The sequence below is a fragment of the Sebastes umbrosus genome, chromosome 17 (assembly GCF_015220745.1).
Source record: "Sebastes umbrosus isolate fSebUmb1 chromosome 17, fSebUmb1.pri, whole genome shotgun sequence".
Taxonomy (NCBI): Eukaryota; Metazoa; Chordata; class Actinopteri; order Perciformes; family Sebastidae; genus Sebastes; species Sebastes umbrosus.
The window spans coordinates 13,518,644-13,534,192 of record NC_051285.1 but is presented as its reverse complement, the minus strand read 5'-3'; the positions used below and the strand labels follow the sequence as shown (position 1 = coordinate 13,534,192).

General features: G+C 40.4%; 1 protein-coding gene across 2 annotated transcripts in view; it reads right to left on the bottom strand.

The window, feature by feature from the left end:
- pds5b (PDS5 cohesin associated factor B) overlaps positions 1-15,549 on the bottom strand; it is a 39,870-nt gene that overhangs the window by 7,417 nt on the left and 16,904 nt on the right. For both annotated transcript variants that reach the window (XM_037748835.1, XM_037748836.1), the window contains exons 6-25: positions 14,948-15,074; positions 14,424-14,504; positions 12,491-12,631; positions 11,514-11,629; positions 10,449-10,543; positions 10,053-10,198; positions 8,016-8,167; positions 5,940-6,053; positions 5,614-5,695; positions 5,464-5,512; positions 5,149-5,288; positions 4,289-4,404; positions 4,037-4,142; positions 3,519-3,679; positions 3,237-3,360; positions 2,806-2,964; positions 1,750-1,818; positions 1,368-1,504; positions 1,001-1,124; positions 558-762 (exon numbers count right to left, since the gene is read on the bottom strand). In XM_037748835.1, the coding sequence (XP_037604763.1) occupies positions 558-762; positions 1,001-1,124; positions 1,368-1,504; positions 1,750-1,818; positions 2,806-2,964; positions 3,237-3,360; positions 3,519-3,679; positions 4,037-4,142; positions 4,289-4,404; positions 5,149-5,288; positions 5,464-5,512; positions 5,614-5,695; positions 5,940-6,053; positions 8,016-8,167; positions 10,053-10,198; positions 10,449-10,543; positions 11,514-11,629; positions 12,491-12,631; positions 14,424-14,504; positions 14,948-15,074 (2,444 nt within the window). The remainder of the gene's footprint in view (positions 1-557; positions 763-1,000; positions 1,125-1,367; positions 1,505-1,749; positions 1,819-2,805; positions 2,965-3,236; positions 3,361-3,518; positions 3,680-4,036; positions 4,143-4,288; positions 4,405-5,148; positions 5,289-5,463; positions 5,513-5,613; positions 5,696-5,939; positions 6,054-8,015; positions 8,168-10,052; positions 10,199-10,448; positions 10,544-11,513; positions 11,630-12,490; positions 12,632-14,423; positions 14,505-14,947; positions 15,075-15,549) is intronic.

Sequence of the window (15,549 nt, the reverse complement as noted above, 5' to 3'; positions counted from 1 at the left end):
TTCTTTCTTTAGGTTCTGGTCTGGTTCACACTGACTTTTTTACAAACGAAACAGAGGAGTTTGACATATTAAATAGGAAAAATACCTGCGCTGACGTGCTTCTATACATAATCTTAAATACAGATCAATAAGAGTAATAAGTTTAGCTTTTGAAATCATGTTAAAATCCCATATCTGCTATCATAAAATCCTGTGGTTGGTTCGTTTGCTGCACCAGAGTCCGCTTGGTTGTTTGGTTTGGACCGGGGTTCGATTGACAGCTTTTACACCAGCCCAAACAAACGGTACTAACCAGGAGTTTGTTTTAACTGATCCAGACAGATAAGGTATGAAAGCACTCTAAATTTTCTTTTTACAGTCATATCACTTATTTGTATCCCTACCTCTCCTACCTTTTAGATTTATACTGTAGAGTAAGTTACACATTAAACAATGGAGGACATGTTTCGTGCTATAAACTTGTTATAGCTGCGTTTAAGGTTAAAAACATGAATATATACGAATAAAAACAATTGTCAGATTTCATTTGAAAATCGAATTTTGTTCAGTTTCTTTACCGCTGATGGCGGCGTGCTGTTTGAGGTACTCCCGGCGTATGTTGACGTTTTTCACCAGGCACTGGCGAGCGTGAGCCCTCCTCTCCTTGACAGGGTCCTTGGCACACAAAGCGAACACTGCCATGTACTCCAGAGGCAGACGGAGGCGGCACAGGCCTCGGTGGAGCTTCTGGGAAAAACACTGTCGCACCTGGTAGCACTCATCCTGGAGAGCAAAGGGAAAGCCGCACAGAAAACAGTGACAATGATTAAGACGAGAAGACACTTTATGAAGTGGAATATGGGGAGGGAGCGAAGAGGTGGAGTAGCCCTGGGTGTTGGACAGAAAATGATGTCTATTGGTAGTGCAACATTTCAAAACCATGAAAACAAAAAATAAGATGCTGAGCCCTAAAACGAGCTTGAGCTTAGCGTGAAAAGAGGAGACTTGTGGGGATTCTTACGTTGATGACGAGAGCGCACAGCTGATACTGCTCCAGCGTGATGATTTCGTGATAGCAGGGTTCCTGTGCCAGCTTCAGCAGGGCGCACGCCGCTGCCAGCCGCAGCCTTGACATGTCTGGTTTACTGGGGTGAAGAGGGGACGGAGCAGAGGAGACAAGAATAAACAAGGATTTCTTTATTCATCTGCTAATGTGTTCACGATAATAGCATAACATCCCCGTAGGGTCCACAACACCCATTAAAATCCAGCGCTTCGCAGAAAATTACAAGATTATAATGTGAAGACAAAGCTTCCTCTGAGCCGCTCAAGAGTCTGACACACACAGGACCTTTGTCTAAGAAAGGAATAAAGGCTTTGTTGTTTACCCCATCCTGCCCTGCTCGGTTAAGTCTCCATCGCTGTGTAGAATAGCAGTCAGCATCCTCAGGGTGGAGTTGCCTGATTTGCTCTGGTTGTTCTTCACTCCTAGTAACCACCGCACCATCAGCTTTATACCCTGGATCTGAATGGAGGAGGGCGGAAGGTCAAAAATCATTTTGGGGTCAACAATGGTGCATCATTTCAGTTTCAATATTCAGCATGAGGTGAAATGTCTCATTTACTTGTTAAGATTGTGTTGATATTATTATTATTGACATGACAATTCTGTCCCTGAAAGAATTCTTCAGATATTTAAAAAAAAAAAGATAAAACACAGCAGTAGACTGGACAGAGTTTCTAAGAGACACACAAGGGTTCATCACTGACCTTGGCCAGAGTCTCCGGGGACACTTCTTCATCAGGAACCCAAAGTTTGGTTGTCTTCTTGCCCGGGACCTACAGACAACACAAATAACACAGTAAGATTTAACCCTTTGAACTCTGCAGAAGAAATGGTCCGCGAGTGCCTACATTGATATTTTTTGTTTATTGTGATGTAATTTCTCTGAGTATCTTTAAATGCTTCATATCCCTAAAAGCTGTACAACCTGAGCTAAAAGGTTATGTAAGTCAATAAACCAAAATAATTCTCTTAAATAAAACAATTTTTTTTTGAATAAAAACACAAAACATTTTTCCTAAACACTGAATGTAGAAACATGAACAAAACATTTCTCAACACAACTAACATTATTTGAACTATGTATATTTTTTAAGTTTTTCACATATGCTCATTTTTATGGGCAGACTGTTGATCGTTTCATTACGTAATGTAAAGTAATGATGTCATCATGAGAAAATAACATGATGACGCGATGAAGACAGAAGCCTTGGCTTTCTGCTGCAAAAAGAATGAATGCTCAAGCTGTTATGGTTTTTATTTTAGATCGACTTCAACAGGATCATGCAAACAACGATCTCCCGCGGGAGGTTCGATTTTAAATGATTAATTGTCATGATAAGAACAGACAGCAAAAACACTCGGGCTGCACCATTAATCGAAATTGCAATGGAGGCGCAATATTTGTTGAAGGTGAAATGTGTGTCAAAATACCATTTTAAATGAAATATTGTGGTGAAGAGATGTCCTGGCCTACACATCATATTCTACACACTTAAGGAAACATCACACCATTATCATTTTCATAAGATTTTCAATGAAAATGGGAAACATTCCCTCTAACATTGCAAATTATAGCACAATTGATATATCAGTCAAAATAGATGTATAAAAATACTGATCCTAGAGCTGTGATGAACAGTTTATCGGGACCTCGGAGCAGTCCAGATTTAAGGTTTGTTGAATAAATAAATAATAATAACTTTTAAAAACTGGCCTTTATGTTCTTTAGATTTTAGGTCTTAAAACAACAACTTGTGTACCCTGTCATTCATGAGCAGATCCTTCACAATGAAGTTGGCGACTAGAGATTTGAGCGGTGCAGCAAACTGTTCTGGGGCCAGCTGAGCCAGGTGACCCAGGGTGGTCAAAGGAGTGATGAGCTGCTCCAGGTTAGCGGGATCTAGGCCTTTGTGTAGAGGCTGGAGGAACACAAACACATAACATTTCATTGACTTAATCATTCATAGCAGCATTCACTTCTTCACTACTTGAAAACTCAAGGTGGTTTCTCTTTACATTTTCTAAATATTTCAGGCACATTTATCAATCTAATCTGTTTCACTGCATAAAATCATAAAAGTAAAATTGTATTGAAAGAACAAAACAAGTGTAAAAACAGAAGATACACACAACTTTTTTCTTATTTTATGTGTAAAACAAGCATAAATCCAAAGAGACGGGACTGACTGACCTCGAAAATTTGGGCGAAGTGTGTGTCTCTGTTGGTGAACATGGCGTTGATGCAGTGGATGGCATACTTGGCCTGGCGAGGGGGGCCTCTCTTGGCTTTGGCCTGCAGTACCGGCAGCAAAACACTTGGGGGAGCAGGCAGGAGAACACCATTACAAACCATAGAAAGTATTGTCATAAGTCAGTGAAGCATGGCCAAAGCAAACCTGATTAAATACCAGAGTGTGACTGCGTACATCCTGCTGTAAGCTATAGAATGAATCAAAGCATGAATGAAACGTACGATTTGATGTGAGGGAAACTCTCTTCCATCTTGCTGCCCGTGTTCTTAAAGATCTGCAGCGCGGCCTCGGCGACCTTCTCGTCATCCATCTTCAGACAACCCAAGAGAGACTCAAATGTCTCTGCAGAGTGGAACGACACCGGGTGTGTGAACGACAGCACCTGTGTGGGATGAAAAACAAAAAGGGTCAAACAGCTGAATGACATCGAATGAATATTTTTAAATAACAATTACTAGGGCTGTCACTTGATTAAAATTTTTAATCGCATGATTGTCCATAGTTAATCAGAAATTAATCGCATATTTTGTATCTGTTCAAAATGTACCTTAATGGAGATTTGTCAAGTATTTAATACTCTTATCAACATGGGAATGGGCAAATATGCTGCTTTATGTGAATGTTTGTATGTATTTATTATTGAAAAATCAATTAACAACACAAAAAAAGACAGCTATTGTTGGGAATTGGGTGTATCACTATAGCGACTGCTGCTGCCAGCTGTCTGGCTGTTTTTTACCTTCAGCAGTTCCAGTCCTGCTCTGATGGCCTCCTCAGTGGGGACACCCTCCTCATCATCATCAGCTGTTCCATCTATAGATTTGTTAACCTGTTTTATCAAAGCACTGATGGATGATGGAAGAGATAAAAGAGAGAGATTTTAAAAAAATGGTCAAATACCGCACAAATGAATCAAATATCACTGTAGTCTTTGTATTAATGTGAAGACTTTTTTGTTATGGACCTTTCTACACACACACACACTCAGTACCTGATGGACTCTGTGTCGATGTGTACAGGAGCAATTCTCTCCAGCAGGAACTTGACCATTTCCAGGAATGGATTGCTGGGCTGTTTAGGGCTGCCGAGCTTTTTAGTGATGTCTCGCTGAAAAGGTGACAAACAAATAATAATAAAACTAAAATTACCGCCTTGTGGTTGTATGCCTCCGCCAAACTAGTCAAGTAGCAGTTTACATCCATGTCTGTCCAAAATGTCATCACGTCATCATTTTATCATATTAGACATTTGTGTGAAATTGTCATAATTAGCAGATGAATTCTAGAGTTGTGGCCAAAAATGAGTTTTGTGAGGATCTCACAAAAATTCCCCGGCTAGCAGGGCCGGTCCTAGCTCTTTGGAGGCCCATATAAAAAAATCTTGTTTTTTGACCAAATACTACTTTTTACACATAGAAAATATTTTTAATTTAACTTTGCTGCTTTGTTAACATTAAAATAAAATTAAAAAAAAACATGCAAATTATAAGTAAAAAATAAATAAAATTACTTTTTAAAATATAAAAAGAGTTTTGGATAAATCAAATTTATGAACAAAAATAAACCCTTTGTGATGTTTTATTTAAATGTTAAAGGTCACTTTGAATGATGAACTAATGATAATATAGAAAATAAAGATTTTAAATTTGGGACGGTCCACATTTCGGGGTGGCTTAGGTTGTATTTTGGGACGGTTCCGGGAGGATGGTGAAAAAAGTTAGTTTAGAGCCCTGCTCGCAGTATTACTTATTACACTCTAACTATAAGGGTATCAATCAAAACAAAGCCAGTGGAGGGATGACAGCATTTCAATTAGAGGTCACCACACTTGGACAGAAACGTCAATACTGACCACACAGACTTCAGCTTGCTTGCAGGAGCATGAGGGGCTGACCAAGGTTTCCAACTGATCTCTGATCCGCTCGTCATCATCAAGGACCTGAGCCAGCTTCTTCACAAAGTCCTGAGCCTTGCCCGGGTCTGGCAGGTTCCCTGTAGACACACACAATTAAAAGCTGACGTCTACAAGGGTGGTTAGGTTGTCCTGTTTCAGCCATTTCATTTGAAGTTTTGTTCTTTTTTCTTCTACTTCAGCTATGCTAAGTGGCTCGACAAATTGGTAATTCAAACAACCAGATGTGCAGTTTTAATGTGTGAGATCCCTTACTTGTGATCACCATGACTTTGGCGAATACGGCCTTGCTCGATGCTTCAGACTAAAAAAAAAAGCACATAAACAGAAAGAAATAGTTTAGAAACATGAGACGATGTTATATTAACCATCAGCTTTTTTGTAGTGTGCTTCAGTCAGAGTTACCTTGGGTTTTTTGATCAAGTCCAGCAGGTCTTTCACATGGTGTCTCAGCAGATTCTGGCACTTCCACATCTCATTCAAAGCTCTGAGAGGCACAGATGAAGAGGAGTCAAAAGATGGAGATGGAAACAAATGATGAAGAGGAAGTGGCAGAAGTACAGAGGGAAAATAAAGGGTTTCATCTTGAACATTTCATCCAGAGAGCTCAAAGTTATCTAGACATCAGTATGTTCCTCAAATCATCACAATCTTTTCCAAACAACAAAACAGACACGACTGAAAATGGCAAGTCATGTTTTGCTGATCCTTCATGTGTGAGAAAGACTTACTTGACAGCGTTTGTGTCCAGGGTGGCGTACAGGTAGTAAAGACACTTCATCCTCTCAGCAGTTTCCAGGTTGTGAGGAACCATGTACTGGGCAAAGACCCGCTCCACCAGCAACCTGTGCACACGGAGGGAAACATTAAATCAAGAATATCCTCAGATACAAACACTGTTTGTTTTTCCTATTTAAGAGTTTAAGCCGAGTCCTGACAGGCATTAAGCTACCATTAGATTTGTTTAATAGGATTATCTACAGAGGGGTTTGAAATTAAGGCGGCTCAGGACAAAGTGGGAATGAAAATTTGGGAATATACTTGAAAAAAAAAAAGATGGGGCAAAAAAACATTATTATTTATAAGCTCTCTGTTGAATTTGATTGAATAGTTATGCATGAATGAGATTACTATCCCTCACTGGCCACTGGCAGTTTCTGACAACCATATCAGAGACTATCTAATTAAATAGACTGACATGATTGCTCAGCGGTCCTGGTATAATCTCCCATTTTAATACCTCTCATAATAAAAATGGGACATTTTCAGACGCTCTGTGTCCTTAAATTTTGGATAATCAAATTTCAGCGGTTTTAATGGAGATTCAGCTGAGCATGCAGAAGTATTTCAGTGGTGCCCTGCTTAACTTTCATACAGTCACACACTCAGGAACTGCCTGTTACAATACAGACGTTTCCTGTTGGCAGCTGAACAGCTCCACTGCAGCAAAGTGATTCAAAGGATAACTGCAAACTCAGACACAGTAGACTGCACTGAAACTATGATGTTTTGTGGAGTTTATCAGTCAGGCTTTTTTCAGAGGTGCCCACTTTGGCTCCTCTACTTCAGCTTGTGACATTTTGCAGAATGACTTTCGACAACCCCCCCAATAAGGCACTGTAAGCTCTCCCATGTTGTGCATATTTAAGTGGAGAAACATCAACACACTAGGGATGTCACGGTGAGGAAATTTTCCCATCGGTTAATAAACTTGTGACAGCTTTCGCTGCGAGGCTGCACGTTCCCACCTGGAGCCGTGCGCACTGGTTGTGAACGCTAAGTCCTCCGCACGACAATTGCCTCATTAACGTTATGGTTATAAGGTTATAGCATTGGGTTTACATCCGAAGTATTGCCAAATAGTCGCTTTTGCTTTTTGCTTTGACACCAAATCCTCCGCCATCGTCTTGTCTGTCAACTCTCTTTCGTCCCGTGTGTGAAATCTGACTCCTGCTACTCTGAGCTGAGACTCCGTACGGAGCAGACACTTTCGCTTTCAGATTGTAGCGTCCGTTGTCCGACTATATATTGATAACACAGCGCCGATACGTCAGAATGAACTAAATGGGTTTTATTCCTATAAAAAAGCAAAACGACGATGGGGGCGGTGGGCAAATAATGTAATCAGTGTGTGCCCAAACACCGTGTAACACCGACTACCACACAAGCCTATAACACACCAAATGTTCCAGGTTAAAGTGAAGTGAGTGATGCTGCAGTGTGCAGTCTGGCTCCTCTAATGCTATAAAAAACACATCCTACATATTTCACTTGCTTGTGAAAGCAGCTGTGACTGCTTTACATTATGGAGCCCTGAGGCTTCTGTAGGTGGTGTTTCTTCCTCTATGAGATTTTTCCCTGTATGATTGTCAAACTGCAGTGACAAATCGTTCCAGTCTAGAGAGAAGCATTCGCTTTTTAGATCCTGAAGGGCTGATTTAAAAGCCTGATTTTACAGTTTGTGTTTGAGACGGGTGAAAAGTGTTTGGCACACGCTGTAAAGCATCTCAATGCGATGTCATTATCTGCATTCGGCTAGTTATCCACGGAACAAGACACATTAATCAAACAAAATTAAGTGCTGAAATTCAAGGTACACTGCCAATAGCTCAAGGCACACACTAAAGCTGTGGTTGAGCAATTGACTCAAGGAACTCACTGAGGCTCATCAGCATCTTTAAGGGAACATATTTAAATGCTCTACCTTTTAAAAACTTACCCCAAGGTATTTAACGCTTTATTGAAATTCATCAAGGCGTTTGAGATTCATGTTTTAATATTACTGCCAGGAACACGTGGCCACAAACCTGTCATCGATGCTGTTCTGGTAGTAGATATGGAGCAGCTTGTCTTTGATCCAGGAAATCTGTTTAGAGGCCTCCCGCCCTCCCTCTCCCTGCAGCGAGTACTTCCTGTAGATCGATGCCAGGCCCATCATGGCCTCCTTACGTACACGCCACTGAAGGAAGATGGGACAAGACAGAGGAAGAGACATTACCAATCGTGACAACTAGTTAAATGAGAATTTTTTGAGAAGCTACAGTGGCTGTAGTCCCCCCAAAAACACGATATTATGATAGGGAATTTTCTCAATAAGAAAACTAAAAACTTTGATATACAGTCGATAAGCTACATTGTTTGACAACATACTAAAAAAAACAATCAAGTCACAGATATAGAGCTATTACTAGAAAAACATATTGCAGTCCTTTAAGAGCGAACAGCTTTCTTTCCAAAATAGGCTGAGAGTTAGCTAAACACAATACATGTTTTGGTATCAAAAGCCATATAGTTATAGCAGTGGTTTTCAAAGTGGGGTCTGGGACACCCAGTGGTCCTTGAGAGGTTTCCAGGGGGTCCACAGCAAAAAGGGGAATCATTTATTTTTACTATAATTCCATCCACAAGTAACACAATGACAGAATATATGACTATTTTGGTCATGGGTTTCATACACTTTCTGTAATAAGACATCTAAAAGCAATAGGGCTGTGCTCGACCAAAGAAATTCTTAGTCAACGTGCTCGTAAGTTTCTTGGAAATAAGTCATTAAGCATGAAAAAAGCATTCAAAACAACTAATTCCCAAAAGAAATCGAGAGAGTCGACTAAGATCAAAACAACCAATTAGTTGACTAAGAGAGGGCAGCCCTAAAAAGCAAAAATCCAAATCAGATGCTTATCGAATGGGGGTCCGTGGTCTAATTTGTGTCGGTTTAGGGGTTACTGGCGTGGAAAAGTTTGGGAACCACTGAGTCAGAGGACAGAGACAAGTTCACTTCAGAGGAAACTTGACGGGTCGGAGCAGGAAGCACTTAAAACATCGAGAGCTGTTGTGGATAACGAGGTGTGTGTGGAGACATTTTGGCTACTTAAAGACCCATTTGGCCACAAAGTGGATTAGGCAGTCCCAAATGCGGCTAGGCTAATGCTACTTAAAGACCCACACAAAACAGATAGGTGATGATTAATGTTATCTAACTGAAAACATGTGCCAACGAAGACGGGAAATACCCCAAACTGCCTGCATCACCATCTAATAAAGCCTTCAGAGTTCCAGTAGTTTCACTCTCACCAGCTATTAGACCCATCCCCTGCAATGAGCTACAAGGCTCTAAGAGAGGCATGTCAGCAACAAACCATAACATAAGTATGTGCTTTCCCTCACGTTAATAGACCCATCACACACAGGGTTCCTACAGCTTAAGGCAAGTTATATTGACAACTTTTTGAGACTGTTTTTAAATGCCACTCGGAATGAACTTTACAATAACCGATTGCTTATGGTAAGGGACAATTTCGCTTGCCCTGCTGCTGGTATCGGAGATGTTTGTCACTCTGCAGGTAGGATTGCACTTCAAACACTTCCTGCACAAAATACACTGTGCCTTGCATAGATTGCCTGGTACTGGTTTCAGTCATGCCGCGAAATCTTGGTTGAATAGACAATTTTCATTGAATTTGCACATCCCCGTGTCGTAGCACGACAGTGGCAGACAGTGCATCTGCTCTGAGCATCCCGGCCGCGAACAAAATATGAGAGCCGTTGGTTCCGCTATCCTGATCTGCATGACGTTAGTGCAAGAGATATTTGGTAAAAAAAAAATTCATAAGGATTTAGACTGACCAGTTTGAAGATTTTTGTATAAATAAATAATTATAACTAGATTTTTCTGTTTGCAGCTCATACAATCGTCATTGCTCAGGTTTTGAAACTACTACTAAGGAATATTTAAGCTTAACAGAAATAGAGACTTCCTTTGTATTGAGATGAATATAGATATTGACGGACAAAAGTTTCTTGCCATATCGTCGATCAAACATATACAAAAGTTGTCCACTTACTCTTTTGTCCAAAGTCCTCTCCTTTACAAAATTGAGCAGTGCATCATTCACTAGAGACAAGTCTTTCTTGGCAGCAGTTACTATAGAGACGATGACATCATGGCGGATGGCCTCCTCTGGGTCATGTGATCGTACCCTTAAGAACTCTGGGAAAGAAAACAGGAATAAATGAAGGGGATGTGAGAGAACCTGCCAGCTCTAACAGAAACAAATTCTGGCAATTGCTTCTCATTTTGTATAAATTACACACTTGATAGGAACAATAAGCTTGTAACATATAATTTGTGTTTTGGTATCACATCTATATAGTGGCAAAATAACTCAACACTGATCACACTGAGCAAGTTTCCAAAACAATGTATCTGCTTAGAGGTCAATGCATTTCAGCTGATTTACCTGTGAGGTCTTTGGCCAGGTCTGGGTGGTTCATGAGACAATGACTGGCAAACTTAACACACTCCAGTCTGATAGGCACGTGGATGTCATTAAACCTGTTGGGTAAAGAAATGCATGTGAATATCAGTAACTCCACGAGGTAAAAACATAAATAACCCAGTAGGTATTTGCTGCATGCACTCACTGTATCTCAGGAAGCAAAATGTACAACTCTAATGTATGTATGTATGTATGACTGTAATGCAACAAAGTCATAAACCAAGAGACAGATCTCAAATTTTAAACTGAATAAAGCAAAAAACTAATTTCTAAAACTATCAAGAAGTGTGTGTTTGACAAATCAGTCAATGTTATGTTACAAGTCAATGTAATGACGGTGTGAAACTACAATAAACACTATATTGTATAGCAACAACCCGGTTTTGTATGAATCCAAGAGTGAAACATCAACAATAAGAAATAATTGCATGTTCAAAAAACACATTGTAACCCCCTATGATGAAATATCAAGTGTGGGTGTTTTAAGATTTTTTTCAGACTTTAAAAAGGGACTGTATGTAAGTTTTTACACGCATAAACATTTTTAATCGCTTTTTATTGTCAATGTGTCAACAGGTTGTAACCTAACCTAAAAAATTAGACCTTCCGCGACTTTCTGGGTTTCCTCTATCAGCCTGTAGACTGAAGAATGAGGAACTTCTTCCCCAGGAAAATCTAATGGATGTGACATCATGCTCGCTCACGAGTGCCTTTACTCTCTACAGGGCCCATAGCTAACGTTCGGTTAGAAACGCCAACAAACAACCGGCCCACACCACAACTCAGATTGTGGTGTGGGGGGTGGGGGGGGGGGGACGACGACGACGACTAGGATCAACATCGGCTGGTCCTTCGATTCATGGAGGGACCTTTGTTTGGTATCAAAACGGACCTCGAGCACGAACAACAGGACGTTGACTGTCGACTTAACGGCCACAGGTGTCACTGTTAACTAGCTATTTCTGATTCCTACATATAGCCCCTTTAAGGATCTGTGGATGCTATAGCCACATCGCTGTAACCCACCTGCCCAGGTAACACTGCCAGAGGGGTTTGTTCTGTGCGGCCAGCTCAGAGTCCTTGGCTCCAAACATCTTCGCCAGCAGCTTCACCACCTGCAGTCTCTCATCGTTATCATTACTCTGCAGAGACAGGGCGAAGGAGGGAGACAGAGCGAGAGATGATGCACAGAGTTTGGCTGTGTCGAATGGACAGACACGCCAAGTCATTTACATTGACTACATTTGCAACATTAGCACTTCCAAAACACAAAGGCAGCAGTTTCTTTAGTATCAATCTTGTTTTAGAACGAGCATCGAAGAAAGGAAACAGCAGAGACAATGAGAAGTAAGGACAAAGGAAGACAAGAGGTGGGAAGGAGAGAGGTGAGAGAAGAAAAGCAGTGGGGAGAGAAAACGAGCGAGGAGAGATAACGATGGAAAAAGTGAGAAAGGTGAGAATGAATGAGCGAGCATGAGAGAGAGAGACAGTGTGTAGTCTGTGGGGGAGAGATTTTATCACAGCTATTATTTTGAGGAGACGGCAGTGATCTACACTCCCTCTGAACAGTTAATGAGCGTTATCCATCAGCAGGAGGCCTTTATGAGACACTGCAGAGGCAACATTATGCTGACTGCTCGATCTTTCTAATACGAATCAACAAACCTGCAGAGAAAGTGGAAAATGTGCAGTTCTGTGGGTAATAGGTCAGAGAATTCAGATTTTGTGGGGATAAACTCATAATACCAATATTAACCCAAGCATTGCTGCTACTTCCATCTCTATAACTCACCAAAAAATCTAATAATAATGCCATTTATCTGTCAAATGTCCTAATAAAGTGCCGTAACAACAATTACATCAACAACATGATATGACAAATGTAAGACGCTCTATTTAGGCACACTCAGCAAAACAACAAACAGCTATAAACATTAAAAGTCTGGAAATCCACAAACAGTTTGGTGCCTCAATGTTTAACTGAAAAGAGTGTTTTACTATACCTTGAGCTTAAACTCGAGCTGCGGCAGCACTGAGAGCAGCAGGTGGCTGTCTATGTTGTAAAGCTCCAAGATGAGGTCAAAGACGTGTTCGGACAGATCGCTGACCGAGGTCTTTCCCAGCATCAGCACCTGGTTGAAGAACTGATGAAGGGGACAGAGAGGGAGGAATAATGGTTACTGATGATAACATATCCAGAGAGATCCTACATGGTGCTGCAGCTCAAGCTGTGACTTTTCTGAAATACGGCTCTTTTTCCAAGGCATTCTTGAGGATCTGCATATATCTCTGCATGAAACAGATGTAGAGGCAGACGCTCAGATTACATTAGCTGTCAGGAGAAAGTAAGAATGTGCAACAAAGACTACAAGGTGATTTATTCACATTGTGATCTTTGCAAACTTCTCATTTCTTGCTTCTCCTCTATGGTGAGTTCAAAGGTCAGGTACAGAGCAGCATCTCTGGAGCTGTTAGGGATTCAGTGCTTTACTAAAGCAGTATCTTCCTTTTTTTACATCCAGTTGTGGGACTATTCCACCATATTCCAGTATCCTCAGTTAACTCTGAATTTGCGACACTGAAGCTGCATGTATACGATGTGACCCTCGGCACAAATATTTGGATGCATCAAATGTTTTATGTTCAACAGCTGATTTTAATGTCCAACCTCTTGCAGTGCCAAGACATTTCTAGCATGGCTGGCACTGGTTCAAATACGCTGGCAATGCTAGTATCATGATCTAGTCATTAGGCTATGAGAGACAAACTTTGAAGCTACAGTATGCAGTGTTTCACCAACGAGTGTTACAGCTAGGGCTGCAGCGAACATCATTTGTTTACATTTAAAATTTTTATTGAGGTTTTTGAATGAAGCTTTGAATATCGAATGTATATTTTTTTATTTATCAATTTATCTAATTCCATTCTCATAACCCATATCTCATTCCTCTGTCATTACATTTGTGCAATACTGTCGGAGATACTCTCACTGACTCTTACACACAACCCCCATTTCATATATATATATATATATATATATAGTATATAGTATATATAGTATTATATTTCATTTTATCTATGTAATCACCTTTTATCTTACAACTTATTGTAATTTTTTTTATCATTGTCTTTCTATCTTGTTATGTAATTTTATCTTATCCTATTTGATTATTGCTTTTATTGCTGAGATGACCTGTTCATCCTATACATTTCATTGTACCGTTGACCCTGTGTTAACCGGCATATGACAAATAAAACAAAAACTTCTCTGTCGTCATATTTTTTGACGTTGTCACCATAAAAAAAATTGGATTAAATAAGTAAGTCTTTTTATATTAGATCCAACTTTTTTTTAATGAATATACCTTGTTAGTTTCATCACATAAATACACATAGGTGCAGACTGAGGACTGAGTGCCGCAGCACTAGCTGTGTGTGTGCGTTTGAGAGAAAGACAGTGACAGAGAGAGGAGAGAAGCTGGAGGTTGGACTATTACACACAGTGTTTCTGTAAGTTATTAATAACTTATTCTGAACATGTGATATTTTCTAGTAAGCTTGCCCGAACCAGCCCCATCACTACTATGCAGCTACCATTGGAATCTAATTCTACAAATAGTATAATAATACTAATAATATTAGTGTTGCCTGATCTTTATCTGCAACTCTGCAGAAATACCAGGTGAAAGCAGTATGCATAGACACGCAAAAAACAAAAGAAAAAAAGCTGTGCAGCACTCTGTTGATTTAGATTTAGATTTTTTAGATTATGAATGAAGCTTCGAAGCTCTGAACTATTCGGTATAGCCATTCTCTGGCAAATTGTATGACTATTACAGGATGTACATAAATGCAAAGTGTCCAGTGTTAAAAACCCATCCAGCCATCAATATAAAAATGTAAAAAAAAACAAGTGTGTCAAAGGTTTAATCTTACATTGGTGATGTAAGGCTCGATAGCCTGAGCAGTCCTCTTCAGCAGAGCTTTGGCCAGGTCATACGCTTGTTTATTCAAATTCTAGACAGACAGAAAAACAATTGGTGAATAAAACAGCAGCTCAGAGAACATGTTCAGACAGATGACAAAAACTACATGTGCAAAATAAGGGTGTAGTCTATCATTTCTTGTTTTTCACTGAGCAGAATCCCATTAGGATGCTTGTACCCGACACAGATGTCCACAGATGTCTGTGCACAAACTCTTAAGCTGCTTTACCTCTTCTCACCTGCAGGGGTCTCATTGAATTACAGGGTATGGAAAATGATATACTGGCAACTCACTTCAGACTGTCACTTACTGAGCCGTCTCTACTTGTATCGACATTCACAGTATGATTATGTGTGTGTGTGTGTGTGTGTGTGTGTGTGTGTGTGTGTGTGTGTGTGTGTGCATGAATGCATGTAGCTTTTTGTGTAATCGTGCCCGTTGTTTGCATGTGCATCTATACGTTGTGCACATACCTTGTGTGCTGGCACCAGGTTGACCAACACGGTGTCCAACAGCTCCTGCGAAACAGTGTCTCCCTCGCAGATGATGGAGCTCATCAGGTCCACCATATGCATGTGCACCTTCTGGTTGTGACCATTGCTAGGGAAACAAGGCAAGAGAGGGTCAAAAGTCAAGGAAGCGTCACTGCATGACTTCATATATGATATTCCACACTGGTTCCTGTTGAGGCAGCAGCTTAAAATTGACTGGATTCAATCAAAATGTCAGATATCAGTGCAGGCATTTTGTAGGCTTCGTGTTCACTTGCTGAATCTCTCGGCTTGAAAACAAACTGTCCTCACATAAACAAACTGCGATGCACTGATCACACAGAGGATGGTTGTACTTGCTCATAATGATCTGCATTATAGCGGGAGGTAAAGCTTATTACCTAGATTTGTATCTCTGCGACTTGTTGTCCTCAAAGCTGCCAGGCATTACTAGTCTCATTACCTCCCATTCACTGACAGTGTCACTTACACACAAACACGAGGGCTGCATTCTCCTACACCTTCTAGCTCACTGAAAATATTTCAAGCAGAGCTCTTCCTATATTATAAAAAAAGCATTGTGC